Source organism: Dermacentor variabilis, chromosome 5 (assembly GCF_050947875.1).
Source record: "Dermacentor variabilis isolate Ectoservices chromosome 5, ASM5094787v1, whole genome shotgun sequence".
In the NCBI taxonomy this organism is placed as follows: domain Eukaryota; kingdom Metazoa; phylum Arthropoda; class Arachnida; order Ixodida; family Ixodidae; genus Dermacentor; species Dermacentor variabilis.
This window is the reverse complement of record NC_134572.1, coordinates 49161616-49189431: the sequence shown is the minus strand read 5'-3', so window position 1 is coordinate 49189431 and position 27816 is coordinate 49161616. Positions and strand designations below refer to the sequence as shown.

Sequence of the window (27816 nt, the reverse complement as noted above, 5' to 3'; positions counted from 1 at the left end):
CCTGTCGGGCCACCACTGGTCGCGCCGAGGCGTCAGCCCGGGCCTTCGGCGCCTGCTTGCGCAAGCCTGCGACCAGCACGAGCAGCGTGGCCGGATATCGCGTGCGCGCCTATCGCCTGTTGTGCCTTGGGCATATATTTGCCTTATGCAAGACGAGCGTTGGAGGGCGCGCCCTTATCTCCTCCGGGGCTGGAATTGCCGTCCCTGCCGCCGCCGCCGCCGCTGCGCGTCGCGTTTCATTGCCCTATCGGCAGCAGTCGCCTGCCGCCGCCGGCGCTCTGATAGGGAAATACAAATACAAAGTTGCGCGCACCCTCGGGCAGAGTGGCGATAAGGCGAAAAACTCGCTCGCAGCCGCAGCAAGCAACGCGCATCGCCGACATGCACGCGCCTTCCGGAGTACGATGTGCCGGCGCAGCAACGGTACGTATGTGTCTACGCGCAGATCGGCGACAAACCCTCGCCGGCTTTCCGCTGCTTGCGCTTGGTGTGTGTGGCTCGCGCGCATGGCACGATTCGACGCTGCCCTCCCGGGCGCCGACGCTGCCATGGCTGCCGCGTCGCCTTCCGACCGCGGTGCGAGAAGCGCGGGGGACGCTTGCGCGCATGCGGCCCGGCTGCATGCAGCTCCGCGCTGCGAGCGGCCAAGCACGTTCCCGGGACGCGGGCCGAGATAACTGTTGCTCGTTCGGTGTCCGGGTGGTGACGCGGCACCGCCAGATTGATTGTCCTCGAGCTCGCTTGGATCTGCACACGGCCCGCTTCGCGTCTCCGAATGTCGTACGACTTCGAATGCACCGCGGGAGATGTGCCAGCAGCAGCCTGCGTTTATTTCTGCTACTTTTATGGTGTTTATAATGTTTACTTAGGCAGTTGAGGCAGGTGAGCGCGAGAGCACGCCTGCACTATTTGCATACTCGTGACAGTGGAATCTGCATACAACCTGAGTTTTGGAGTGGCAGCAGTTGAAGGAAAAAGGATTGCTGCCTCTGCTGGCAGACAACGTGGGGAACCAACGGTTCGCAGCGGCACGTTGTTATTACTTGCTCAGCCGATAGGAGCTCTTGTGACGAATGTATCAGCCCACCTGTGCCATTCTCCTCGCACGTGACCACGTGTGCCAGCATGCTTGGCTTTTGAGCACTTGGCTTATTTGTTTTACAGTTTCGTGGGCAACGCTGTTAAGAAACGTGTTTAAAACGTGTTGCGACATCACTAGCCATGCTATGAGGCTATGAGCCACTTTACCACACTTGAAAAATGATGCTTTCGAATCTTTGCCGGAGTGTTTCTGCATTTGCGTCTATTATCCTCGCCAGATATAGTTGTATTTCTTAATTAATGCCTCTGTTCATTTTGCTCTTTTATTCGTCTTCTCGGCGGACTCTGTGCAACCTTATGTACAGTGTCACTTCCGCGAGATTTTATTCTGGAGGTGTCTAATCCATGAAGAATCCAGACTATACCAGTAATAGCAACTTCAGTATCGCTGAACAGGTATTCAGGTTGTACAACACGTTGAGAGTGTTGAGAGTCCACTCATGTGGCTGTTGAACCTTCAAATCTGAATTGCCTTTGCCTCACCGTTGTCGCAAAGCTATAGGGACCGCACGTCAAAAGGAGGTATTCTTATCACAACTCGCCTCGTCTGCTTTAGATGGAGAGCTAGGAGGTGTAATCAGCGAGGCTAAACGAGGGCCGTCTTACGCCGTGCTCCCCCGCGTTTTCTTCAGCACCCCCATATATCTACAGCGCTGTTTCGTTATGCCTTCCGGCAAGGTTACAGCGTCTGTAAGCGGCGGCTAAACTTTTAATTACTGGTTCCCGCTTTTTCCTATTCCGCTCTTCCATTCCCCCTGTGTAGGGCGGCCAATCGAATCCTGTCTGCGCCAGTGTCCCAAACCTCCCTATTTTATTTCCGCACTCTATTCTGCACTCGAGTCGAAGAAAGAAATAGACTCCGTGTTGTGGTTCCTTCGTGCACACAATAACACGAAAGTATCTGCTTTGAGAGGTTTCACGCCGAAACAAGGAATTCTTTTTGTTTTCCACATTATTGAGACGAAGTAAGCTCTGGCAGTGCACGGTTCGATAAACGTAAAGAGGGGCGCACAGTTATTATTGGTGTTAGCCTCGTCTGGCATCCCAACATCTACATCTCTCGAAGTTTAATGCAAAGGTAAAAAAAAAAAAAAGCAACAACTTCTGCGTGGCCTACGCGAAGTTGCTGCAAGGCTGCGTTTTTACTATATATTGTGAAACGTAAAAAAGGTAAAAGGCGCGTCGCGTCGCTGTAGCGCAGCTACCAGTTTTTTTGTTTGTTTGTTTGTTGAGAAGGCTGATGAAAGAGGAAATTTGGGTGAGGTGGTTGGCCAACGTAAATGCTTCCCGGATCGTATAGGGATGCAACGAGCACTCCCGCATATAGCGCTACTTGTATACGGTTTCAGCCGTTAGCGTGCGCTATCGGAGCGGCCATACATATAGTCATATATCGCCCAGATATGAGCGCCGCCGGTGGATACGCCGTTTGCATCTCGTATCTCGCTCGACAAAACAGCCTAGAAAAAAGAAAAAAAGTATTCGCATGACCCCGACATTGAGATTACCCGGTCTTTGAGGCTGGCACTAGCGAAATCTTCGTTCAAAACTACAGTAATAAAAAAAGAGAAACTCGCGGACACAGCGTGCAGCTCACTTAGGCTCGGCGAAATCAGCGCCCGTGTATCAGGCGCACAAAACGATGACCTGTAGCGGCGACGTTCCCTTGAGACTATTTTCCTCCCTCGCTTATCGTGAAGAGGCTGCAAGCTGCCTGGCACTGGAACATGTCCGTACGAAGAGCTAATGAGCAGGAGACGCGCAGAAAAGCAGTAACCGTTATCGGTTATAGGTACATGCACGCGATAGTGCAAAGCCGACAAGGTTGCGGCGGTTCGACTATTTAATGCGACGACTGATCATACATTCTGAAAGTGCGGAGTGACGAGTGCGCTTAACGAGCTGTTGGGAGTTGCCTATATACGATGTCGCTTCTGTGCAGTGCTGGTCACTTGGTTTTACCTTTCTGGCTGCGCGCTGCGACGCCCGCATTGACCAATTGTTTGCCCTAACAACCGGCCGTACGTCATGCAACTCCACAAACGATTCTTGCAGCAAGCACATCTAAACTGCGCGCGCGCGGTTCGTAAATGCGTGGCGGGCTCCCAGCTGCGCAGATTCTCGTCGCCAGATGCACGGGAGCCGATAGCTTCTGTTTTACGGCAACATCGTCGAAATCGGAGCCCGTATTCGCAAAAAGAGTGCTTACGCTAGGACGGTTCGTAATAACAGCTCCCGGCCAATCGTCATGTTGGACATGTTATTAGCGAAGTCAGCCGGCCAACGTTAAACAACTCTTACGAGCAAGAACTTGCGCAAGAACAGGCAAAAACGAAAAGCTTTGTGAATTCACAAAGCTTTTCGTTCGTCAGCTGCGCGCCATTGGCCGGCAGCCTTCGCTTATAGTATGCCAAAGAACAACACGCAGCAAACAAGAGAGGACAACGGGACAGAGCACCTGGCGCTCTGTCCTTTCTTGTGTGCTGTGTGTTGTTCTTCGGCGCCTTAAAATTTTTTATAATGAATCGATGCCAACTTGCCCAACAAGTTCTATTCAGCCATATGTTCGCTTATACATATGTCCGTCATCACAATTGTCTGGTACCTGTTATGTTCAAGTGTTATATATATATATATATATATATATATATATATATATATATATATATATATATATATATATGTGTGTGTGTGTGTGTGTGTGTGTGTGTGTGTGTGTGTGTGTGTGTGTGTGTGTGTGTGTGTGTTGTTTCCTCATCCAAGCCTTGGAGCCGGATTCAGAAAACTGTTAGTTCGGGAAAGCTGTTGATTGATCGTCTTCGTTCGCTATATAAGGGCTGTCGAGCATCACGATCTGCTGACACCTGCTCTTACGAAACAGCTTTAATTAACGTAAGACTTCTATGCCTGCGCTGGCCATGGTTTCCACGCCCAGAACAAGGAATCGGGCCTGTCTGAAATCTTATCGATATATTTTTTCCCGTGGACTGCGGGAACCCTCTGGCGCGCCTTTTTGGGATCCTGGCATCTTTCCCTGACACCGGTTTCCCTTTCGCTCTCGGACGGGCTCGCGCACGCGCGTCGCGGAAAGCGCCATTTCGATAAGGCGCGCTTCTCCTGCCTGTCCCTCGTCGTCCCCTTCCGCGGTTCCCGAGGAGCGCGTGATATGCATGCGCTAAAAGGAGGCGACAGATCGCGGGGCACTTTCACGAGGTCTGCGTGATTGTGGGTCTGGGAGACCTTGAGTTATGCCTCGAGATAAAGGCGGGTCATGCCTGCTCGTGCTGCGTCGCTGTTTCTTCCATCGTGGGCGTGTTATGGCTCCGTGTCGGCGACGTGATATGATTATGCAGCGAAAAGGGAGCCTTCTCTGGGTCTCTGGGCAACGGTGAAGTGTGCCCGCAGATAAGGCTCGCGCTGCGCCCCTGTTTTGCCTCCTTATCGGCTCACTTGCATCGTTGGAGAGGCAACTGCGTGTAGCGGACGTGCTTACGAACCCGTCGTCGAGGCCGCGCTGGGCACGTGCTTCGAGATATAGGCCTCGTGCGAGGCGTCGTCAGGCCCATGTATATAGGCTTAGCCAGAGAGAGCGTGTTTGGGAAAAACTGGGAGAAGTTAGCCTCGGTATAGGGACACAGAGTATATGGACAAACGGTAAATCTTCCTTGACTATTAAATTACTGTTCCAGAACCCGATAAAGATTCGCCGAGTATGAAGCGAAGGCCAAAAATTATTGTAGTGAGTTTTGCGCCCCTAACTAGGGCGCGTGTGTCTGCATGATATCGCTATTTTCACAATATTTTCATATGTTTATGGGTGTTATATTTTCGGAGCAGTCAGAAAGAAAGATCAATCTGCATAAAGTCTATAGCATGTTTGTTTTCGACCACAATGTAGTTACTTATTATTATTATTATTATTATTATTATTATTATTATTATTATTATTATTATTATTATTATTATTATTATTATTATTATTATTAAACGTACTATAGCTTCGGGGAAACGCTGCCAAAGCCTGTCACGTGAACCTCGTGCAGGAATTTCTCGTCAGTGTCGCCACTTGCATGACTTCTCCATTTACACTTTCGGAAGCGTAATCTTTCAATCCAGCTTAACTATAGGGTTTATTCTTACTTAAGCACAGTAAACGAGGACACAAGAAGGAAAGCCAGAAAGGACAGCTGCTCGTAGTGTCTGGTTTTCCTTCTTGTGTCCTCGTCTTTTGCGCTTTAAAAGTCAACTGTATGGATTCTTAGAAACTCGCCCAAATTTCAGTTCTCGCGGTATTCATTCGTTGTCAAGGATATTCTGCGTAATGCTACGGAGTCAGATTAGTGCACCGTTCCTGTTGCGCAGCAGCGTAACTTTCAGGATGGGTAAAATCTTTGACTCTCGATCAGCTTCCGCCGTTCGCATAAACAAATGTGAAGTCAGCCAGCTAATCTTACCCAGAATAACTCAGTATCGGCCAAACCGAAGTGCCCCCGTCACAATAATCCTTGCGTACGATGGAGCTTGAACAGTACGTGCGATCAGCGGCGATATATACTGCGATACTTCTGTGGTTTCATCGACCTCTACCATCCTTAATATTTACAGATATGTATAGACAGCGTTATAGAACACTGCTCGGGACGTTGCTAGACTTACCGCATCTCATGCCGCATGTTCAATGGTGGCGCCTACGGCACTCGGCGACTATATTACGGGAGTGAAAACGCCTGGATGTCTCTCGCGATGAGTCCCTGCTGTGAACGGGACATACACGTGTCGAACGATACCGGCGTCTGCAGCAGGGGAAAAAAGAAATCAAAAGAGATCCGGAGACGACTCAGCAAATCGCGATGGAAAGCGAAGATATCTATCCAGCTAGAACCGGAGGGAACGTTCACCTGCTTGAAGCCCTGTGGTTCAATGTTGGTGGGGACCGTTATGCGACCAGCGGTGTAGTTCATCTAGGGCACGATATGAGCCCTATAGTAAGGAAAAAAAAATGGGGGGAAAAGAGGGGGACGCGATCATCACACAGGCACAAGTAACATTACAAGAAAAGCTATAGAGATATGCAGAATGCTAGATTGCAACATACTTCGTCTCATCAACTCCACGCAGTACAGTGAAAGTTACGGATCGCAACAGCCAATTAGAAGAGAGAACCACAAGAAAGGCTCCTCCACTGTCCGCCACTGATCGCGCTCTGTGCAGTGTCGACTGAAGGGAAGCTTCAGGAAGGATTTGTAGCGCACAATGGGCGAAAGCCAAATCGGCTCTCGTTTCTAATTGACTTCCAGGGGCTCCAGCTTCCTACGCACTGCGCGGAGTTGATGAGGCGCAGTATAGTAAAGCCTAATTAAATTAGTTCGCGCTTTGATAGGTGGCTATTTGTCGCATCCCGATTCAAAGGAGATATCGTTGGCAATCGCAATGGTCATCGAGACACTTAGTGTTCATTTCTGTACCGAGCCGGACTCTGTAGTGAAACACCGCTCGTGTTCTCGGAATACGCGTGAGCGAGAAATACGCATCGTCGCTGCTGTGCCTCCCTCCGCCGCGGAGTGACTCAGCGAGCGAAGGCACGCCGCTCTCAAATTGGCACCCTTGGCACGGGGCGAGGCACATTTGTATATATCCGGGTTGTGTACGCGACAGACCTCCGCGGCGCGGCTTTGTGACGCCAACTGCTGACGCGTGGCATCGGATGCATCTGGGAGGAGGATGCCTGCTCCCCGCTCCGGCGATCCTTTCATCCCGCGTGCGCCGGCCGCGCTTTTTCGCCACTCCTGGCTTTGACTCATCTCCCGAGCCCCGCTGGGCAGACCGAGCGCGCCGGCATTCGAGCCTGCCCCCCCCCCCTCCCCCACACCTCCCCCTTCCCGGCGTGTGCACTTATTCTGCTCCGCTATGCATTGTTTTCGCAAACGTGTCCTTTCTTCCAAGCGGCAAAACAAAAGCACTTTGTCTCTCCGCCGGTTCTCCCATCGGCGGCAGCAAAGAAAGTGCACACGCCGACGTTCTTGGGAAAAAAAAAAAAGCGTTACGTCTCCGCTCCGTTCGTGCGCCTCGTGCGTTCCCTGGTCCAGACGGCGGGTGAGAAAGGCGAAGTGAAAGAATGATAACCGTACAGGGGCGCGAATAGGGAAAACGTATTCATGGACGCCAGCGAAGGAGAATAAGACGACAGTCAAACAAGCAGGCAGGCAAGCAAACAAACAAACAAACAACATTAGCGCTCCAGAAAGGTGCCCGTGTCACTGAGACCCTTTCGCCTCACTCTGGCGAACATTTGTTGTACGTTGGCCTCGCTGACTTTGCTATACTGCGTGGGCAACGCGAGGAGGCTGGCTCCAGGGAGCTTCGTTCTCTCGGCAAGGGGGCAAGCCGGGGGCGGCAAGAGGGGTGGGGGGGGGGGAGGGCTCTTCGCATAGCGCTGGCTTGTTTTCAGCTGTGTATGTGTATGCGTGAGAAAGAGAGAGAGGGGGACAGAGAGGGGGCGCTCTTCGTCCTCTTGTTTCGCAAATTCGTGCGACGCTTTCTCGAGAGACTGATGGCTCCGGCACCGCGGTCTCCGTGAGGAGGAGAGGGTGCCACCGGACAGACGCCGCGGCGCGAGCTGCTTCCGAGCGGCGACGGTGGTGGCGCACTCGTAAAAAAACAATTTCTGTCGACGCGTTGGCACTTTCGTTCGATTGATCTGCCATTGACACGGCACCCCCCTCCCCCCCCCCCACCTCTACGTGGCGTCTTCTTTTGCTCCCGCGGTTCGGCTCACGTGCGTGCGTGCGTGCGTCGCGCGATAGGCGGGCTCCTCCGTGGGGCTCGGGGCTCGAGCACTTGCAGGGAAGCAAGAAAAAAGTAAAAAAACAAAAAGCTGCAGCAGCAGCCATCGCGCGCTCCCTTCGCTATGCATGCATCCCCATATATATACGGGCGGAATTTTGAGGAGGGTCGTAAGTCTTGTGGACGTAACAGAATTCAATTTCCAACGCGCCTCTGCCGCCGATCGGGCTCTGTTCTTTTGTCGCGCGCTGCCCGGCTGCCCTTTTTGTTGTCGTCATCTTCGCTCGGACGCCGGCGACACCGAGTCGCCTCTTCTCTCCTCCACAGCCCGATGCTCTCTTTCTTTTTTCTTTATTTAACGGTCCTTCGCTTTCCATTTCGTTTTGCCGGGTTCGTTTCACTTCTTTTGCTCGTGTTGATCGCTTAAGTGCGCGTTTTCTGACGTGTCTTCCTTACTTTTGCTCGTGGCGAAAGTCTTATAGCGTTCGTGCGTTTTCGTTATTTCTGCTTCTTGGCACTGTGTCGTTCCCGATCGCCTCCTCCACCGTTCGGTGCCACTCGGTGCGTTGATCTCCCGGTCGTTGGTGCTGGCCCACGGACGACGGCGCGAGCTCCTTTCCCCTTGTGACAACGCCACACAACGCCAGGAACCGAGCCACCACGCGCCTTCCTCTGCCTGTTTACAGTGAATGCATTCATTCGCACGTTGTCAGCTTGTTTCGACTGTCCTCTTTGTCTCGGTAATGTCTTTCTACGCGGCCGCTTTCTCCTCGCCTCGCGTATACGCTCCAGAGAGATCCAGAGTACCGGACTCGGGGGGGGGGGGGGGGGGGAAGGCTTCTCCTTGCTTCGGCGCGCTTCCCTGGCGTTGCGCTTTTTGCCTTGCGACTTTCGCGATAAGGGCAGCGGCCGACATTCTTGCCTCGGTATGGCGCAAAACCTCTATTTTTTTCTAGGTTAGCGTCAAAAGCTGTCGCATTTTCCTTTTTTTCATGCACGCTATTGCTGCTTTCTACGAAATTGGTGACGCTAATACCAGGTCAAGGTCAGCAAACGAGAAAACAAGAATACATTGGCGCCGCTGCAGCCTGTTATAACACGATAGCTGTAGCCTCATTGAGTCTTGTGACATCGGTCCACAACCGTTGATGTATGTGGCTTGTACGGACAGCTGAATGAATCTGTGTCCTTGCGTCGCGCTTACATTTAGCTGCGTTTGTGTGTGTGTCTTTTAATTACTGCTCTACAGGCATTCGAGCGCTTTGTGCAATCATGTACAAATATGTATTTCCCAGGCCTATATAATTTCGTGTCACCTGACTCCGACTGACACAAAAAAAAAGGTAATCGTAAAGGTGTATCGCTAAAGCCAAACAATGGGCCCATTCGAGGCACGCGACACTTCGTGAACCATGCCTCACGTCAGTTCGCTTGCCAGTTGCATGCGCGTGCGTGCTTGATATCAGTTTTTTTTTTTTTTCAATTACCTCTTTGGGAGGCGGAGGAGGGGGGGTGCTATTGCAGCTGTTGGAAGGGCTCTGCTGATATCCTGCATGGGACCTTGCGCACTCTCCATGTGACAACTGCAGTGATCTGTGTGATCTAGTTTAGCACGAAGGTTTCTGAGCTAGATAATGAATTCCACGGGAATAGAATGGAGCTAAAAAAATCTTGCCTCCAGATCTCCTCGGAGAACCAGTAACAGTTTCCACAATATGGTTATCCGCGCCGTTTGTGTTGTGTGCAGTAGCAATAGGCGGTTCCTCCGACCCTCGGTGGGTTTTCTAAGTGCAGCTGCAGCTCTCTGAACGATTACTCTCGGTCGTGAGACGCCGCTACCTAATCATTACGTCATCAGGACCTTGTTAGAGTATGACGCTGGGATAGCCTTGCGCGGTGATCGTCCATAATTCTTGCCTGATCAGCCAATTCATTTATCACATGGCCTAGCTATAGACAGCACGCGAGCTATTTCCGTGCAGGCTTCCGGCGCAATGATTTCTTAGGAGGCGTTCTCTGAGTTTGCCCTAAATAGTCCAGATGTTTTTTTTTTTTTTCTCTTCAAGCAAGAAATTATGGAAGCCCGTTCGAGAATGCCTTTAACGATCACATTCGTGCGACCCTTGATACAGTTGCTGCTTTCTGGGATTCCGTGTTTGGATCTCATCAGCGATGAAATATTGCCGGCCCGATTTTATTATCGGACTCCCCTAATACCTAAAGCTTATTACAACGGGTGACTGTAGTGCCCTTAGTCGCGGAAACTGCAGCACCACCTCTCGCAGCAACAACGCTATCGTTGTGGTTGTGAACTGTACCGCTTATCCGCTATCAAATTTGTCGCGTTGGTGAGCGTTCATACTGCTTCGCGATTGTTATTTTTTTTTTCTTGGCAGGAAGAGCTCGCTTTTCATCGATTGATTATCGCGTCGTGCGCCCGTAAAGCGGCATCTGAAACAGTGCGGAACAGGACTCTCAGTAGCATTTGCACTTTTGTTTAGGTTTAATTTGATTGATTCAAATTTTGATTTGACGAAGACTTTCAAACTGATTTACACATCGCGTGCAGTTGTATGTCACATGAACGTTCCTGCAGTGTCTTACGAGATGTAGTATTTCGTGAACGTTTGTACCTATAATAAATTGGTGCCTGACATATGCTTTCTTCATACATTTTCGGCTGTCGCCAGTACACCCTTCTTTGAACAGTCGTTCCTCTTATGATTTTGTCTTTTTGAAGTCATGACTTCGCTGCACCCATACAACTGGTCATGCGGATCACGTTTCAGATCCTCGTGAAGCCAACGTACATAAATACTTACGCATATCAACGGAGTTCGGTCGCTCTCGCTACTCTCTCATATTTGTTTTCCTTTTCTTTGTTTGTGTGGCGTGGGAGGTAGGGAATGTGAAGACAATGAATCCTTTCTTTTTCTCTTTTCGGAGAGGCCAGTGAATGAATGCGGCCTAAATGTTCCTGTCGAGGGAACCGAAAGCTGCAGACGAATAACTTGCTTATCCGGTAAGAAAATCGCCCCGCTTTCCGTTCAGCAAAGTATGCAAGTATCCGCGTAATGCTGACGATGCACGTAAGCTTCGGCGTTGCAGTTGAGTAACGGGTTCAGTGACCGCCCAGTCGTGTCCAAATTGGTTTGGGAGTGAGCAAATCCCATGGAAATGAGCGACGTTACACGCTGGCTTGTCGTATGCGCGCGAGCTGGTCGCATCTCTGCGGCTTACTTTGCAGGCGATGCATTTATTCGTGCCCCCTTTCTGTTCACCTACTCTGAGTATTCGAGGAGAACACCTGCGCCATGTCCACGCACAAAAAACAGCTCCGTGCATGCACAGAGTACAGCTTGCTTGGTGCGCCTTGATTGTTTTCTGGAAGCCGTAGTTTTTTTTTCGCTTTCAAGCCCTGTCGTTGCTGCGCATTGGAACGGCAGATTGGTCAGGTGATTTATACAGTTACGATTGCCAAGCGCGTAGTAGAGGTGTTTCTTTTTACGGGAACGCCATCTTGGCTGCGCCGTTGCCTATTCTGCTGCACTGCAACGTGTATCGGAAGAATACGCGCATCTCTGAAGGCCGGGATACGTGGAGCGTTTTTACGGCAGCAAGTCAGCGGTTTTCGCCCAGCGTCGAGAAAGAAACGCCCGCCGCCGCAGATCAGGACCCGCCAGATAGTTGACGCGCGTCGTCGGACGTTGCCGGAAGCAGCCAGCAAGGGCAGCCAATCATGGCTCACTGACCGACGCCTCCGTGACTTCCGTCTTCCTCGCCGGCACATGCTTTTCGTGCGCGCGCTTCTCTGTTCGCGGGCTTGACACTTTGTGTTAGCGACACGGCCATGGCTTCAAAGGAAGCTCGCGTGGAATTTAACGATAAGCTTATCTGCGCGTTCCAGAAGGGTCCCATATTGTGGGATAGTGGAAGGGTCGAATATAAAGATTATAAAGACGGAGACACGTCTGTACGTCAGTCTTTTACGATTCGGCACAGCGTCGTCATACCGCTTATTTCCACCGCGATCTCTCCGCTAAACAGGCACAAAATATACTGATACATTATTAAAAGCAACTGAAGGAGCGAGTTTTAGACAGTTTTATAGTTTTCGTTTTGTATTTTGTTGTTGTAAAGAAAGAGCAAAGGTCTATAAACTTTTGTTTGTGCATTTCATGCTGACTAAAGCAGTTTTGCCTTGTCTGGCCACATTGAGGCGGCACCCGCCGCTTTTTCGCCCCATGTATCCCCAGCCAGCGGACGTTGGGCGACACGCCGCCGCCGCGTTTTCTGCTGTGCGAAATTCGTCGAGAAAGACGCTCCATGTATCCCGGCCTTAATTCATTTCACTTTCCTGTCTCTTAAGATCTCCATCGCAGTTAGCATGATGCTGAACGGATTACCAAGGCTTGTTGCCCGAGCTTCCTCACCACGTCATGTCGTGCTCACAGGCGCACTTGGCAGATGACTGTCGCAGTCGGCAGCTCCCAGCGTGGAGCGCGTCTCAGCCGCTTGCGTGCATGCGATCTCTCCCGACTGTTCCGAGCAAAGCAACGCGGCAAACACTTGCAGCCTTCTTCAGTTTGTCACGGGTGCCTATTTGTCACTCCTTTCAGTCCGCTCGGGTTAAAGAAATCGAATTTTCCTCGGATTTTTTTTTCCCCCCGGGTAGTGCGGAGGACCGCAGAAGAGCAACCCGCGCATGTAAAGAAAGCTCGTATATGAGCCCCGAATGGAGAGGCGCTTTGGGGTCCCCCAGTGAGCAAAAGGGGAGACGGGTAAACGATCCACTGGGACCAGAATAGAGGCCGATCAGAGAGCTCTCCGCGCAACCACAGCAGCGGCCAATCCGTACACACAGGCAGAGCTTCTCTGTATTCACGCCTGCATCTGGAGCATGAACGGGGCACGCGTCAAAGGAGCTGTCGCCCTGTTTCGGCCTGTCTCTGCAGCCGGGGCTGTAATGCGCCGGCATGCAGCGGCGGCTGCAAGTATGCGTACACGCCAGCCATATACGCACACACACGCCCGGCTCGTGCTAGGCCCAACGTCGTCGGAAGCCCCCACCGTACGTGGCGTAATCGGATTACGGCCCGCGACGTCTGGTCGTCGCATAATGGCAGCGAGTCGGCGCGTGGGGCGACGCGAGGATAAAAGCGACTCGAGCCCGGGCCCGTCAGCCGCCGCATCTTCCAGTGCTGCGGCGACGGGCACGAACCTGCGGTCTCTCTCGTCCGATTGATGTGTATACGTATATAATAAGCTCTCCATCGCTTCGCGGTTGCGGTAATCGGTCCTTTGCATACCGCCTTTGTCGTCTTTTCCGGCTAACGGTTTCTCGTTCAGGCGGAGTCCCTGTTGGGTCTTTCCCGCTGTGACTGAACTGTCAATGTAAGGGACGCTCAGAGCTCCCCGATCAGCTCCGGTGCGATTGCCCGATGTGCGCGCGTCATAAATATACGCGCATGCGTGGACGTTTCGTTGCGGACAAGGGACCCAAAATCTAGCTTTGCCTTGTGAAATTTTTCAGGACAATCGCAGGTTTTTCTTTAGCTATACAAAGTTTCCTTCTATTGTTTGGTTGGGGGATCGACGGGAATGGGGGTTGTCAGTTTAAAAATTATCGGGTTTTAGGTGGCAGAACTACGATATGATTATGAGGCACGCCGTAGTGATGGACTCGGGACTAATTTTGACCACCTGGGATTCCTTAACTTACACCCAATCCATGGTGCGTGGGTGTTCTTACATTTTGCCTGGATTGAAATACGGCCGCCGCGGCCGGGATTTCATCCCGCGCCCTCGGGCTTGGCAGACAAACACCAAAGCCGTGGTACTACGCCACCACGGTGGGTGTGGCGTTATATCGCGCAGTACGACACTGAGCGCCGATATAAAATACTTTTCTCTTATTGGTATCCCTTGCTCACATCGCTTAAGGTGATCGACCTGCCTTAAAGTTATTAGTAATCATCGCGTGGTCTTCCTCTCGCGCTTTTCTCTTTATCGAACTCGTCGGCATTTTTGTAAGCGAGGCACTGAGCATCAGTGGGCGTGTCGTGAGACAAGGCCAACTGGTAGAGAAGGCTGTTCGACGCGAGATCGCCGGACGGAGCCTTAGCTAGAAAGGAAGCGAAGGTTTTGAAAACGTTTTGCAACGATCACGAAAAAGAAACTCCCTAAGCTCCCTCAGAATCATTCAAGCTGGTTGGTATGCTTGATATCTTGTGAGTTTGACAAAAACACATCTCCCTTTTCGGGTAAATCTTTAAAGGCTCCGTGCCAAGAATCGATTTCAAGTGCACAAAGCACATTGCTGCCGCCTTCATGGCCGCGCTACGCGGTTTAGGAAACGCGCGAACCTGCATCCGGTGATCGAGCCACGCAAAAGTTGGAGCGTTTGCGAGAACGCGCGTCCACACGCACGCACACCAAGGCGCGAATCGCCAGTCTGAACGAGCCCCGATGGCTCGAATCTCGCACCGTGCGTCCGGTCATCTCTCTCTCTCTCTCTCTCTCTCTCTCTCTCTCTCTCTCTCTCTCTCTCTCTCTCTCATTTCTTAGTTCACCGTCTCGCTTCTTGAGGAACGCTCGAGAAGCCGATTGCAAAGCCTGTCCTAGAATTTCGGCCGCTTATTCACTCCTGTTTTCTGTATGTTGTAAAGCGTCGCGATTGCTGGCCCGCGTACCTTGTGAGCCCTGGAAAGGCACATGCTTGCGTGTTCGAATGCCTTCGCATAACGCTGTATATATACGTGGTGCATATCTGTATTGGCGAGCTGCTCGCGGAGATTGGAGCAGCGCGTGTAGACGTATATCCAGGGGACCAGCCAGCGGGGTGGGGGGTGGGGGGACACGAGGCGAGATATCGGCCTTTAAAAATTCATCCCGGCACTCCTAAGCGGCGGGCGCTACCTCGCGGGCAACGCGCGTAATAGCGCCGTAAAAGACGCAGCAACATGCCATAAAGCTGCCTCGACAGCTCTACTGCGCGGCGTGCTCGTATATAGATGCCGCGCAGGCGTGTGCGAGGCGGAGAGGGCGTGAGGAAACAATTTGTGTTCGGCCAACGTATGCGCCACATGCGCCGTGTACATAGTATATACATACGTCTATAGGTGTATCGGTGGCTGGCCTTGCGTATGAGCCACGATATAAAAAGAGGGAGTGAAAGTAACGGCGAGGAAGGGACCACGCCGGGCAGGCTCGCGTGCTCCTCGGCTTCCGTTATACGTCCTTATTCTTCCGGCGTTTGCAGGAGCGAGCTGAAGGAAATGGCGGAAAGGAAGCTGAAAGTGGAAGCGTACGGGAGAGGGAGATAGCACGCGTAGGCACCACGGGACTGAATGGAGGGAGCAGAAGAAAGGCCGTCCCGACGACGTTCATTGCGTCATTTGGTTGTGGGAATACGTGCTGCGGAGCGCGCGCTGCGGGCGTCGGCCGGGACGCTCTGTTGCCGACCAGAATAGCAGACGCAGCGGCTGCCATTTTTTTTTTTCTTCTTCTTCGTAGCTCACGCAGCTGGAGCCTTTTAGAGGAGGTTGAACGTGGCGGCGTGTCGTGCTGCGCTTGGAGTTACCGCCCCGCTGGTCGCGTCTCTCTCTCTCCTTTTTTTTTTTTCTATTGCTCCCCGTTAGCCGCGCCTGCCTTCGCTGGCTACTTCTTTGGTGGGCGAGCCTCTTGGACCCGCGGTTGTGCATGTCGGAGCAGGCGAGCGCTTTCGAACGAACCGAGACGCGTGTGAGGGGGCGAGGCACAAAACGCACGCGTGCGCGGCGGCTCGCGCGGTGGATGCGCTTGGGGACAAGGAGCGGAAAATGATGCGGATGTCGCGGAAGAGGAGAAGCGAGATGGCAGCACAAGCGGTGCGCATGGGAGCAGGGCGCGCGTCCGCACAATGGCCTTTGCAAACGGCGGGACATCTTGGGCGAGAAATGAGACCGTCCTTTGGCCGAGTCGCCCACGCTTCCTCTTCGCTAAGCTTTATCCGCTGTTGCGCCGCCTTTTCTTGTTTCTTTCCTTTTCTTATCTTACTTTGTTTCGTTATTTTTCTTTATTTCGTTTTTCACGTTTGTTTTCATGTTTGTTTTGCCGACAAGCCCGGTTGGCATATTGGCGTCTTGGAAAACACGCGTTAGTGTTTGTCATATTCATCGACCGGTGCTCTTACCTGTCCGGCAAAGACTCCAGTCCTGAGGTTGTTGTTGCTCTCTGCACAAATGGCACATGCCCGCCGTCAGGGATCGGCCTACAATTGGGCGTTTTGGAGAAAGTGGATGAAAAAGGTTTAGAAATGTAAAAATACTAGGGGTAGATGGACTCTGCTCTGAGGCTTTCTACCGTGGGGTCAGTAACTTCTTTCAGTGCCCTTTTCTCTGTGCCTCTTCATCTTTGCATATATGATGATGATAATGATGATGATGATGATATATGCCTGTATGAAGTTGCGCAAATAAAACATGAAATCGTTACAAACAACTAGTTCTTTATTTTTATTATTTATTTATTTATTTTGTTCAGTATCTGTTCCAGCATCTGTGAGGAAATGTTACTTTACCGTTGTCTAATGTTACGGTAAGATGCACGTTGTAAGGACACGACTTGTCACTTTAAGGGGTATTGTTTATTTTTTAATTTTTTTTTATTTGCGAGAAAATTTGAGCCGTATATGAAAGCAGTGTTTGGCGCAATGCGCTAATTACGTACTCTTGCTTCTATGTCCATTCCGACTGGACACGCTCCGACAACGGCCGCAGATAATTAAGCAGCAAACTGTTTCGATAAAAAGCGGCTGGCAGCCGTGAGGCAACCTGGCTTCTAATAAATCTACAGGGTCAGTGTCCTCTATGCGATTATGTATCGGGCGTCTCTTTGTTGCCGTAGGTCTTCGCGGTGGCGGTGGCAACGATTTCGAGCGGTGTGTGTCTTGTTTGGTATTTCGAATCTTGACAGACCCACGAGGTTGATTAAAAATTCGCGTGCATTCGAACTCTGATGGCTTTGCATTCACGCAGACGAAGATATGGCAGTTTGAGGGCGCACCATCTGTTGCTGGCAGTCCGTTGGAGCTATATACTTATCTTGCGCGTGTTCGGTACCCGTCACGACAACAAAATAAAAAAGAAAGATAGAAAGCGTATATAAATGTCGAAGGAAGGATTTCATTTAGTGCATGGCGATAAAAAGAGAGGAATTTGTGGGAAGCAGCGTGTGACGCAATTGGCTGCTTGCTTTCTCTTCTTTGGTGCGACCAGGTTGCTAGCCTGTACCTGTGCATTCATTTGGCTCATGCGGCTACTAACTCCGCCACAATGTTGGTACGGAGGAGGAGTATTTTGTTTTCATTAGTGCTTGGCTCGGAACGGAAACTGGCCGGCTTAGATTGTTGCATGGGCGTGCGGGCGGGATGACTGTATAAATAGTGCATGCGTACCGCTCCGCGCGTGCATCGGACTGATATGTGCATCCTGTTTTGCGGCGAATATTCATGTGCGCGATTATAGTGAGACAGAACCAGGCAAATGTATACTACACGCACACTCGGTGCGTTGTCCGAATTGCACTGCTCTGCCGTGCCCGACGTGGGCGGCATGTTTGCCGTTTCCCGCCTGCTTTTGGTACAGCCGACTCGCAGATGCGCGCATGTGCCACCATCGGCATGTTATAAAAATGTATTTTTTTTTTAAACTTGGCAATTTGTTCATTCGGATCGATGCGGGTTCACCGGCCCCGTTGCGTCGTGTATATTCTTTCAAAAATAATGAGCAGCCGCACAACTAGCTTCCCGCACAGTGCGGTCTTCTGTGCAGTTATTGGCCTTATTGCTCCGTATATCCGAGGGGGTTGAGGGGGGGGGGGGCGGGGGGGAGAGAAAGAAAAATGGCTTTTCCCCTAAAACGAAAGGGCACCGAGAACGTCAAAATAACTTTATCGTTGCTACTAGCCTGCCATCGATCGCTTCCAAGGCGGTGCCTGCGTCATGAAACGTGGCTTTCGTTCTCTATGACTACGTATATATACGATCCCTCTGTCAGCATGAAACCTCTGTATACAACTCTCTTAATTAGTGCGAGAACGCTTCTGCAGCGCTAACAGATGGACCGAACGCGTCTAGGGGCTTCACGTCAGGAATTATATGGCTGCAGTGCCGTTTTTTTGTCGGGGGAGGATAATTTATTATATATATGACAGGAAGAGCGGTCGACCTCAGCTAATACACTCGAGTCCGTCCGCTCCTAATGCGTATAATCCACATACATCTCGTAACTGATTTTTCGACCGTGTGGTGCTCACTCTTCGGCCAAATATGTCACCTCATGCCTAGCAACGCAGCATTCGGTGCCTTCCGCGGTGGTGCCAACTTGAGGGCAGTCGCAAAACACGTGTTGCAGAGCCTCGAGCACGTGGCAGTTTTCACAGTTTGACCGGAATGTGTGCACGTCACCGTCCTGTTATTGATTGCACCATTGTGTGAACTTGTCGAAAGGCTGAACAGGTTTGTTTCTGTTCAGCCTTTCGTTCAGTAGCTTTCAAGCTTTTCCTGCCATAGAATCGGGAACACTGGGAACACATGACCACGACCAAGACAGGAAACAACTGAACAGTACGAACACAATGCGGTCTGTACGCGTATGCGACGTATGGCGCTGCTCTCATTTCATAGGCGACAGAACTTGTTAATCAGCGACTTTTACCCAAACGGCTGAGTCGGATGTAGGATTTGAGTTTATGTTCAATTTTTGTGTTGAGTAAGCTTAAAAACACTGTTGCTATGCCATTGTTTCTTGTCTGAAGTATGCGGGGCTTGTGAATTCTATTGAACAATAAAAATACTACATTATTTGAAAAGGACGAGACCGATATGTCCAATTCGTATTCAGTTTAAGCAATGTGTGTGCTTAAACTGAATGCTGAAAAATAAAAAGGTAGAGAAAACGACCGCTGGGAGGTATTCTGTAGGAGTCCACCTAGTGGACTATCCATTTCGGCCGCTGCTCATTGGCTAGGGCAGCTCTTCTTCTCCTCTCTCGTACAGCTGCATCCAATCAGCAGCGGCAGACAGTCCACTAGGTGAACTCTTACAGAATACACCCCCCCCCCCCCCACCCCTGGTAATCGGGCCGTTTCGGCCAGCGACAAACCACACTCGCTAGGTTGAAGCCGTCGGCACGCCCGCGGCTGCGTCGTTCGTAGAACAGCATGCATATGTTAGTCGCCGGCGCATTCGCGTGCGCGTGCCCCGTGCCATACGCATTGCACTTTGTGGCGTTCATGCACGCACGCGTTACCGAACGGGCGATGCAGGCTGGCAAAGGCCACAACAGCGAACGGGAATGCGCAGTCTACCCTGCAGCGGGCGCGCCACTTGTACGTGCCGCTTCCTCTTCTTGCCTACATTCGAGGCCCAGGAAAGCTGAAGGGAAAAAACAGAGGGAATTGCAAGCCTGCATGCATAGTAGCAAGAAGGAAAAAAAGAGGAAAGTTGGCACGAGCTCTAATTTTAATGATACCCACTCCCCCCTCTCTCGTGACGTTCATCTTCCGGGTGCGCTCTGGCCGTGGTTGTCGCCCCCTTCCCTCTCTCGCCTTAAGTCCCTCACGCATGTGCGGTTCGGGTACGTAGATGCGCAGCGTGAGACTCATCTCTCCACCCCCATCCCTCCTCCCGCCACCTTATATATATAGTTCTTTCTCGCATGTGCGCTATTTGTTAATGACGCTCCCTGTGCGTCTGTTCTTTTGCATTTTCGTTCTTATCGTGGCCGTCACGCTGTTTGAACGTTGCGGCAGCTGCATCACCGCGACGCGTTCGCTCGGGACGCTCTCCCTCTCCGAAGCTGGCGACCTTTTTTAGAGCCGTGCACCCTCCCCCCCCCCCCCCCCCCGCCCCTTCGCAGCGTGCCGTGGCGTGCGCCAGGCTTACGGTCCACGAATGAGCATGTAAAACGCGCTCTCACCGCTGATGGAACTCATTGAGGCTTCCGAATCAGTTTCTTTCTCTCTCTCTCCTCACTTTATTTTTACTGTTTTTCTTCGAGGGACGATGGAAAAGACCTCACGTAAGCCTACCAGTTGCTGTTTATTCTCTCACGGTCTTGATGATGTTACCAGCACCGAGCGCGCGCTGCTTCACTAACGACGCGTGCTTTTACACGGATTACATATGTGTTGTGTGTGTGTGTGTGTGTGCATGCGCGCACGCACGCACGCACGCACGCACGCACGCACGCACGCACGCGCACACACACACACACACACACACACGCACACACACACACACAGCAGGTGGGGTTTGCTGGGTTGCTGGGATAAGTATGCACCACGAAAGGTGTAGCCTCCGTCGAGATCTGTAACACCGTTCTGAGTGCATCTGGAAGAGGTTCATTGAGGGCGAAAGAGTAATGTATTTAATCATGGCTCGATGCTTACTGCGGAAGTGAGTAAGGAAATGAAGAACTGGTTATAAGTGTGACTCGCCGTAAAAGCTTCGCGTACGCGAATCTCCATATTGAGTTAACTGTGTTAAGATGTCACTGCGTTAAGCCGCGGATAACTCCAGCCCTTTGCATTCTCACACGATTGGAGTTACCTGAAATACTAGCGCTGGACCTTGTTTTGTGGGGAAATGTTCTGGGTACAAGGGGTTGGAAGCAGCAGTTTGCGTAGCAAGCTATAATAAGGAATGCCAAACGAAGTCAAACACACGTCTAATTTCCTCGGCGAGTGTGTGCTGTAAATTTTGAGCACTCTGGTTGATGGAAGGTCGGCTGGGAAGTTTCTATCATTTGTGCAAATGCTCTCGATTGGAAGCAATGACTGTTTCAGTCGGTTAGGAGTTACCCAAAGAGTGTTCCTCTAACGTGTTCTTTCTCTTCTTTATTTCCTTTTTTTTTAGATCCAGGGATGAACGGTGACCTCTCGAACGACACACAAGACAGTGCAACTAGTCAAGACACGGGCGACCTGGGTCAGGATGAAGACAGTATGGACTCCGAGAAAGCCCTCAATCTCGTAAGTAAATTAGCTTGGCAGCTCTTCATTTATAATTATTTTTTCCTTGTTGTTGTGCAGCTTTTTTTTTATCTAAAAGGCGTCCGAGCTGCATGTCCCCAGCTGTTAGATTTCTTTTAGTTATCTTTAATAGTGATTAGCCCGCAATCGCTCCATGCGTTGTGGCAGTAGTACACTCGCTGTGAATTTGTTACGCCACATGGGAAGCGAGTCGGTACGCTAGCAGTGACATGTTCTGAATACGCTGAAATAACAAAACGGTGCTGCGTTTGACCCCATTCACCGGTCGTGCCTTCACTCGCAGCTTCAAGGGCAACTGGAAATATTTAACTGCAGCTGTGGAAGTGAGATAGTATCCTATGCGTAATCTCGTCGATCCTTCTGACGTTATTGGTGGGGCCTGCTCATCGTATGCGCCTTCGGGCAGAAGACCGCCGCTTCTACACTTAAGGGTCACGCCGTCGGAATGCGAGAATGAGACATTTGCGTTTGGCTACGTTTTACGGATATCATTTTCCCTCCTTTTCTTGTGGGTGTGTGTCTCGGTCAGGAAGGATAAGGGGAACCGAGGGGATAGTTACAACCGCGTGAAACTAACAGGCGATGAAGTCAGGTGAATCATAGGGGAAATTAGCTTTTATTTTAATTAAAGTGTACAAATATTATGGAAGAGAGCAATTACAATGGATGAGAAGAACTTGCTGCGGGTGGAAGCAGAACCCACATCTGCTGCATTACACGTGCAATGATCTCATATCGATTGAGTGTGCATTTTTGTAGGTTTTCTAACCCTGCGAGTGCTAGCGAGCATCGTTTATAACCGTGGTGGCGAATGTGGAACATTCTTTCAACCCCAAACGTCACGTCGAATGCGAACTTTAGCATCAGGCAGCTGGCCAGTAAACCTTCTGCGCTGTGGCTCACGAGCCTGTGAAAATCCAGGGGTAAAGAGAGCCGAGCGGCTCGTCCCCCCCGTCCCCCCCCTCTGTTTTAGATGTACTAAAATGCTCGTATTATTACGGGGAAGAATATTTGTAGGGTCGCCTCGTGGTTGCTTAAAGCAGTATTTTTTCCAAATATTTACCTCCTGATGTATCTAGAAGTGAAGAATATTACCTTCGTCTGGTTCTCGAAACATTATTTGTTCTTCTGCCACCTTTCACCAAAGTCATTGTTAGTTGAGCAGCCTGGCTCCAACCGAATTAAACTATATGGCTCACGTTACCTCGTATTGAGAGTGAATGGCCGCTTTTTGGCAGGCCCTTCCCGCTCCGTTACTTTCAAGGCCGCGCAGGTGGCGCTTCGACCATGGGGAACCAGGGGAACCGTGAGAAGCAGAAACTTTACTCGCGATCACGCGGATGCCTTTCTCTGAAAGCAAGAGTAACTCCGCTTGATCAAACCAGTGCTCGTCACATTACAGTATCGTTCGCGCATGCGCAGCAACTTTCACCGCCAACCTTCTGAGAGCGGCGCTGGTTCACGCGATTTGCAGTGAGAAAAAGAAAGAGAGAAAATTTGGGTTGTTTAGCGTCCCTAGAACTGGACATTGGTCTGCAAGGGACGCCGCGTACGGGAAAGTTCCGAATTGGATTGGTAGACGCGCAACCGAAGCGCCTGTGCACGAGCGTGTTCTTTCACTCCGCCCTCCCACGAGAGCGGGCCGGGATCGAACGCACGACCTCGCGCTCAACGTAGCAACGCCATAACCACTGAGCCACCGCTGCGGGTATACGGGGAAAGAACGACAAGAAGCTCCTCCCGCCTAAAATTTTTTGGTACTTCTTTGCGAAGAAAGCTGTTATAGCAGGGCAAAACACTTATCGAGCCGACAAGACGCGATACTATACACTGTGTCCCTGGGGAATGCTGTAACCGCAGTCAGGGACCCTATAGGTTACCTCCTGCTTATCGCGGCGTGCGCAGCGAGGGCGATATATAGATGCCTCAATGGCACCAGGGCGAATGTGGCCGCGTGCGAAACGTATCGCACGACGGCGCCGAAATGAGAGAGATAAGAGAGAGCGATAAGAGAAAACACATCCAAGGATGATATATACGCGAATCGAGCTGACCGTGCAGGAGATGCGGTGGACGGGCGTACTTCCGTCAACGTCGGTCGCGTTCTGCACGCGCGGGTCAGTGCATGGAACGAGGAGGGGACGCGAACTTCCTCGCGTACAGTATTAGTATAGTAATATGCAATACTGCTAGCATGTACTACTACTCTTACTGGTAAATATGCGAACATCGTAGTGTTCCATGGTTTTACTGACTAACCGCTCGAAAAATCAACGTTTTCTAGCGCATCGCATTGATGTGAAACAGCGGCAGTGCGCTATAGGAAGGCGCATCACATTAATTGCCCCAGGCGAGGGTAGATTTCCGGGCGCGGGTCGACTCGCGCGTGTAGCGCTAGGTTCTCGCGAGAGCTAATGCTATACATGTAAATGGCGTCGCATCGCCTTTCCCGAATGCACTTGGATACGCTACTTTCACGTATGTTCGTGTAAACGCGGCTTATATATGTCTTCTCTGGCGTGTACCGAATTAACTCTCACGATATGAGTGGCTGTGTTGCTGTTGCGGAAGCGTGATGTACTAGTAAACCTTAACGTTGGACTTTATCCTTAGTGCCCTTTCAATAATTAATTGCTTGGGAGTTAGGGGAAGAAGGAGAGAGTCATTGTCGGCTAGTAATACCGGCAATAGCCACAGTGGCAGTCTTGACGAGAAATCCGCACAGTTGTTAGACGAGCGCTGTACCACTTATCAGGCGTCATGGCTTAGCATCTTGCTTATAGTCTAACCGACGTAGTGCTATCAGTTACTCTGGGGTGTCCAACTTACAGGGTGTCCAAATTATCATGCACCGAGATTTAAAAATATGCAAACGCCACGTAGCTGGACAGAACCAAGGTAATGTTGTTTGCCGTCGCTTGGAGATACTCAGATTATTTTTTGCATTCCGCCTAATTGCATAACTAGCCTCAATTAATCAAATTCTCAAATGGTATAATTGAATGAAAATTGTTAATGAAACAATTGTGGAGCAACATGAAAAACTCATGATACAGCGTTCTGTTAATTGCTCGATGCGTGTTACATAAAAGTGTTTTTCCGAGCGTGAAAGAAGCCCGCGAACACATGCAAAGTGCCTCGAGCTTCAAGTCCGTGGTAATATTGCGTGTATTCGCGTGCGTCTTTCACACTCGGAAAAACACCTCTATGCAGCACGTATTAAGCAACATAAAGTTGTATCGGGAGTTTTTCATGTTGCGCTACAATTTTATCATCGACACTTTTCATCCAATTATAATATTTGAGAAGTTGATTCATTAGTTAAGACTAATTATGTAATTAGGCGGAATGCAAAACATAATTTGTGTATCTCCAAGCGACGACAGGCAACATACCTTGGTTTTGTTCAGGTACCTGGCATTTGCACATTTTTAAATTTTGGTGCATGATAGTTGGGACACCCTGTATTTGTCCAGTGTAACTGTTCGATTCCTACATATACAGGTATATGTAGGAATCGTACTGGCCCCTTTGATGCCTTGAATGCAGCATTTGCTTGCGATGACACAGTCGTCAGAAACGTTTGAGCGACTACAATAATATACCATCCGGCGGTAAAAAAAATTTGAATCGCCATCCCAGCCCTGCGAAAGTGGATGTCCATGAAGCTGTTGCAATAAGGCCACTACTACAACTGCTAAGGGGGGTCATCATCATCATCATCATCATCATCATCAGCCTGGTTACGCCCACTGCAGGGCAAAGGCCTCTCCCATACTTCTCCAACAACCCCGGTCATGTACTAATTGTGGCCATGCCGTCCCTGCAAACTTCTTAATCTCATCCGCCCACCTAACTTTCTGCCGCCCCCTGCTACGCTTCCCTTCCCTTGGGATCCAGTCCGTAACCCTTAATGACCATCGGTTATCTTCCCTCCTCATTACATGTCCTGCCCATGCCCATTTCTTTTTCTTGATTTCAACTAAGATGTCACTAACTCGCGTTTGTTCCCTCACCCAATCTGCTCTTTTCTTATCCCTTAACGTTACACCTATCATTCTTCTTTCCATAGCTCGTTGTGTCGTCCTCAATTTGAGTAGAACCCTTTTCGTAAGCCTCCAGGTTTCTGCCCCGTAGGTGAGTACTGGTAAGACACAGCTATTATATACTTTTCTCTTGAGCGATAACGGCAACCTGCTGTTCATGATTTGGGAATGCCTGCCAAACGCACTCCAGCCCATTCTTATTCTTCTGATTATTTCCGTCTCATGATCGGGATCCGCCGTCACTACCTGCCCTAAGTAGATGTATTCCCTTACGACTTCCAGTGCCTCGCTGCCTATTGTAAATTGCTGTTCTCTCCCGAGACTGTTAAGCATTACTTTAGTTTTCTGCATATTAATTTTTAGACCCACTCTTCTGCTTTGCCTCTCCAGGTCAGTGAGCATGCATTGCAATTGGTCCCCTGAGTTACTAAGCAAGGCAATATCATCAGCGAATCGCAAGTTACTAAGGTATTCTCCATTAACTTTTATCCCCAATTCTTCCCAATCCAGGTCTCTGAATACCTCCTGCAAACACGCTGTGAATAGCATTGGAGATATCGTATCTCCCTGCCTGACGCCTTTCTTTATTGGGATTTTGTTGCTTGCTTTATGGAGGACTACGGTGGCTGTGGAGCCGCTATAGATATCTTCCAGTATTTTTACATATGGCTCATCTACACCCTGATTCCGTAATGCCTCCATGACTGCTGAGGTTTCGACTGAATCAAACGCTTTCTCGTAATCAATGAAAGCTATATACAACGGTTGCTTATATTCTGCACATTTCTCTATCACTTGATTGATAGTGTGAATATGGTCTATTGTTGAGTAGCCTTTACGGAATCCTGCCTGGTCCTTTGGTTGACAGAAGTCTAAGGTGTTCCTGATTCTATTTGCAATTACCTTAGTAAATACTTTGTAGGCAACGGATAGTAAACTGATCGGTCTATAATTTTTCAGGTCTTTGGCGTCCCCTTTCTTATGGATTAGGATTATGTTAGCGTTTTTCCAAGATTCCGGTACGCTCGAAGTCATGAGGCATTTCGTATACAGGGTGGCCAGTTTCTCTAGAACTATCTGCCCACCATCCTTCAACAAATCTGCTGTTACCTGATCCTCCCCAGCTGCCTTCCCCCTTTGCATAGCTCCCAAGGCTTTCTTTACTTCTTCCGGTGTTACCTGTGGGATTTCAAATTCCTCTAGACTATTCTCTCTTTCATTATCGTCGTGGGTGCCACTGGTACTGTATAAATCTCTATAGAACTCCTCAGTCACTTGAACTATCTCATCCATATTAGTAATGATATTGCCGGCTTTGTCTCTTAGCGCATACATCTGATTCTTGCCAATTCCTAGTTTCTTCTTCACTGTTTTTAGGCTTCCTCCGCTCCTGAGAGCATGTTCAATTCTATCCATATTATAGTTTCTGATGTCCGCTGTCTTACGCTTGTTGATTAACTTAGAAAGTTCTGCCAGTTCTATTCTAGCTGTAGGGTTAGAGGCTTTCATACATTGGCGTTTCTTGATCAGATCTTTCGTCTCCTGCGATAGCTTACTGGTATCCTGCCTAACGGAGTTACCACCGACTTCCATTGCACACTCCTAAGGGGGGTATGCAATGCTTAATTTATGGTTCCGATGCTTCTTTTGAACTTGTTCTTTATTGAAACGTATGTTGTGCTGTGTGTTCTATGGGTGATTTCAATGAATGTATGCATTTGTTCGCTTCACTTTGCTAAGTGCTTGTAGCCTCTGCCTTACCGGGGTATGAGTCATTGAATTCTTTACTTGATTACAGGGATATGAGCCATTGCATTATTGCTCGCTTACTTGGGGTATGAGCCATTGATGATGATGATATACGCTTGTTTTGAGCTTGCTCATTATTGAAACGTGCGCTGTTCTGTACGTTGTGCGCGTGATTCCAATGGATGTATGCGCTGTTCGCTTCACCTTGCTGAGTGCTTGTAGTCTCTGCATTACGAGTGGGAGGATCCGTTACATTTTTGCTTGTTTGGGGGATGGGGGATGGGGGCTTGAGCCATTGCAAATGATGGTTTCTGCTCACGGACGGACACGAAAAATGCCGACCACCGAGAGGCAGGAGCTTTGCTGTAAAAACATGACCTTTCGTCTGGGCCTGCAGTTGGTTACGTTGCAGTTTTGAGGAAAGAAGAACCATGTAAGTCGCCATGGGGCTCCAGATGAAGTCTGTTCCTCCTTGCTAATGCCAGCGGAAATGATTGCTTTTTTGTCATTGTTTCTTTTTTAGCTGATTTCTCTGTTTCATAGAGGTTCAGCGCTCCGTTTTGAAGTGACAGACCAGAAATGGAAAAAGAAATGCGCTGCGCAGTGAGCCTGCATATGCACATTATTTCAAACGAGCCAACTTGTAGCTAACGGTTTTGGAATTTTCCATTCCGGCAACGTCATTCGGCGTCGTCTGCATTCGAGCTCATTATCCATCCGCGGTTAGCATATCGCAGGCCTTTCACGCTCCGGACCGCATGTGTGCGCGCCTGCTGTTGCGGGACAAATGAGCAAAACAATGCGGCTCAACTTTACTGCGAACGTGCCTCGGCTATGGCTATAGGCAATATCTTCTACATCCGACTCCGCCATGTCGTGTTTTTCACTGGCTTTCGGAGTAATTCATCTTATTTTTTCTTTCGTGACTGCGCCGCTCGCAAACGAGTGTTTTCCCTTTCGCTGCGTTTCGAATCGCTGCGCCTCGTCTATAAACATTCCACGATATAATTACATGTCAGACCGCGCCAGATTGAAATGTTTGAATTCAGGCCACATCATCTTCCCCCGAAATGAACTCACGCCGCGAGGGGCGAGCTCAGTT

General features: G+C 50.1%; 1 protein-coding gene across 4 annotated transcripts in view; it reads left to right on the top strand.

The window, feature by feature from the left end:
* LOC142582567 (uncharacterized) overlaps positions 1–27816 on the top strand; it is a 281846-nt gene that overhangs the window by 236721 nt on the left and 17309 nt on the right. For all 4 annotated transcript variants that reach the window (XM_075692429.1, XM_075692427.1, XM_075692428.1 and 1 more), the window contains one exon: positions 20783–20898. In XM_075692429.1, coding sequence (XP_075548544.1) covers positions 20783–20898 — 116 coding nt within the window. The remainder of the gene's footprint in view (positions 1–20782; positions 20899–27816) is intronic.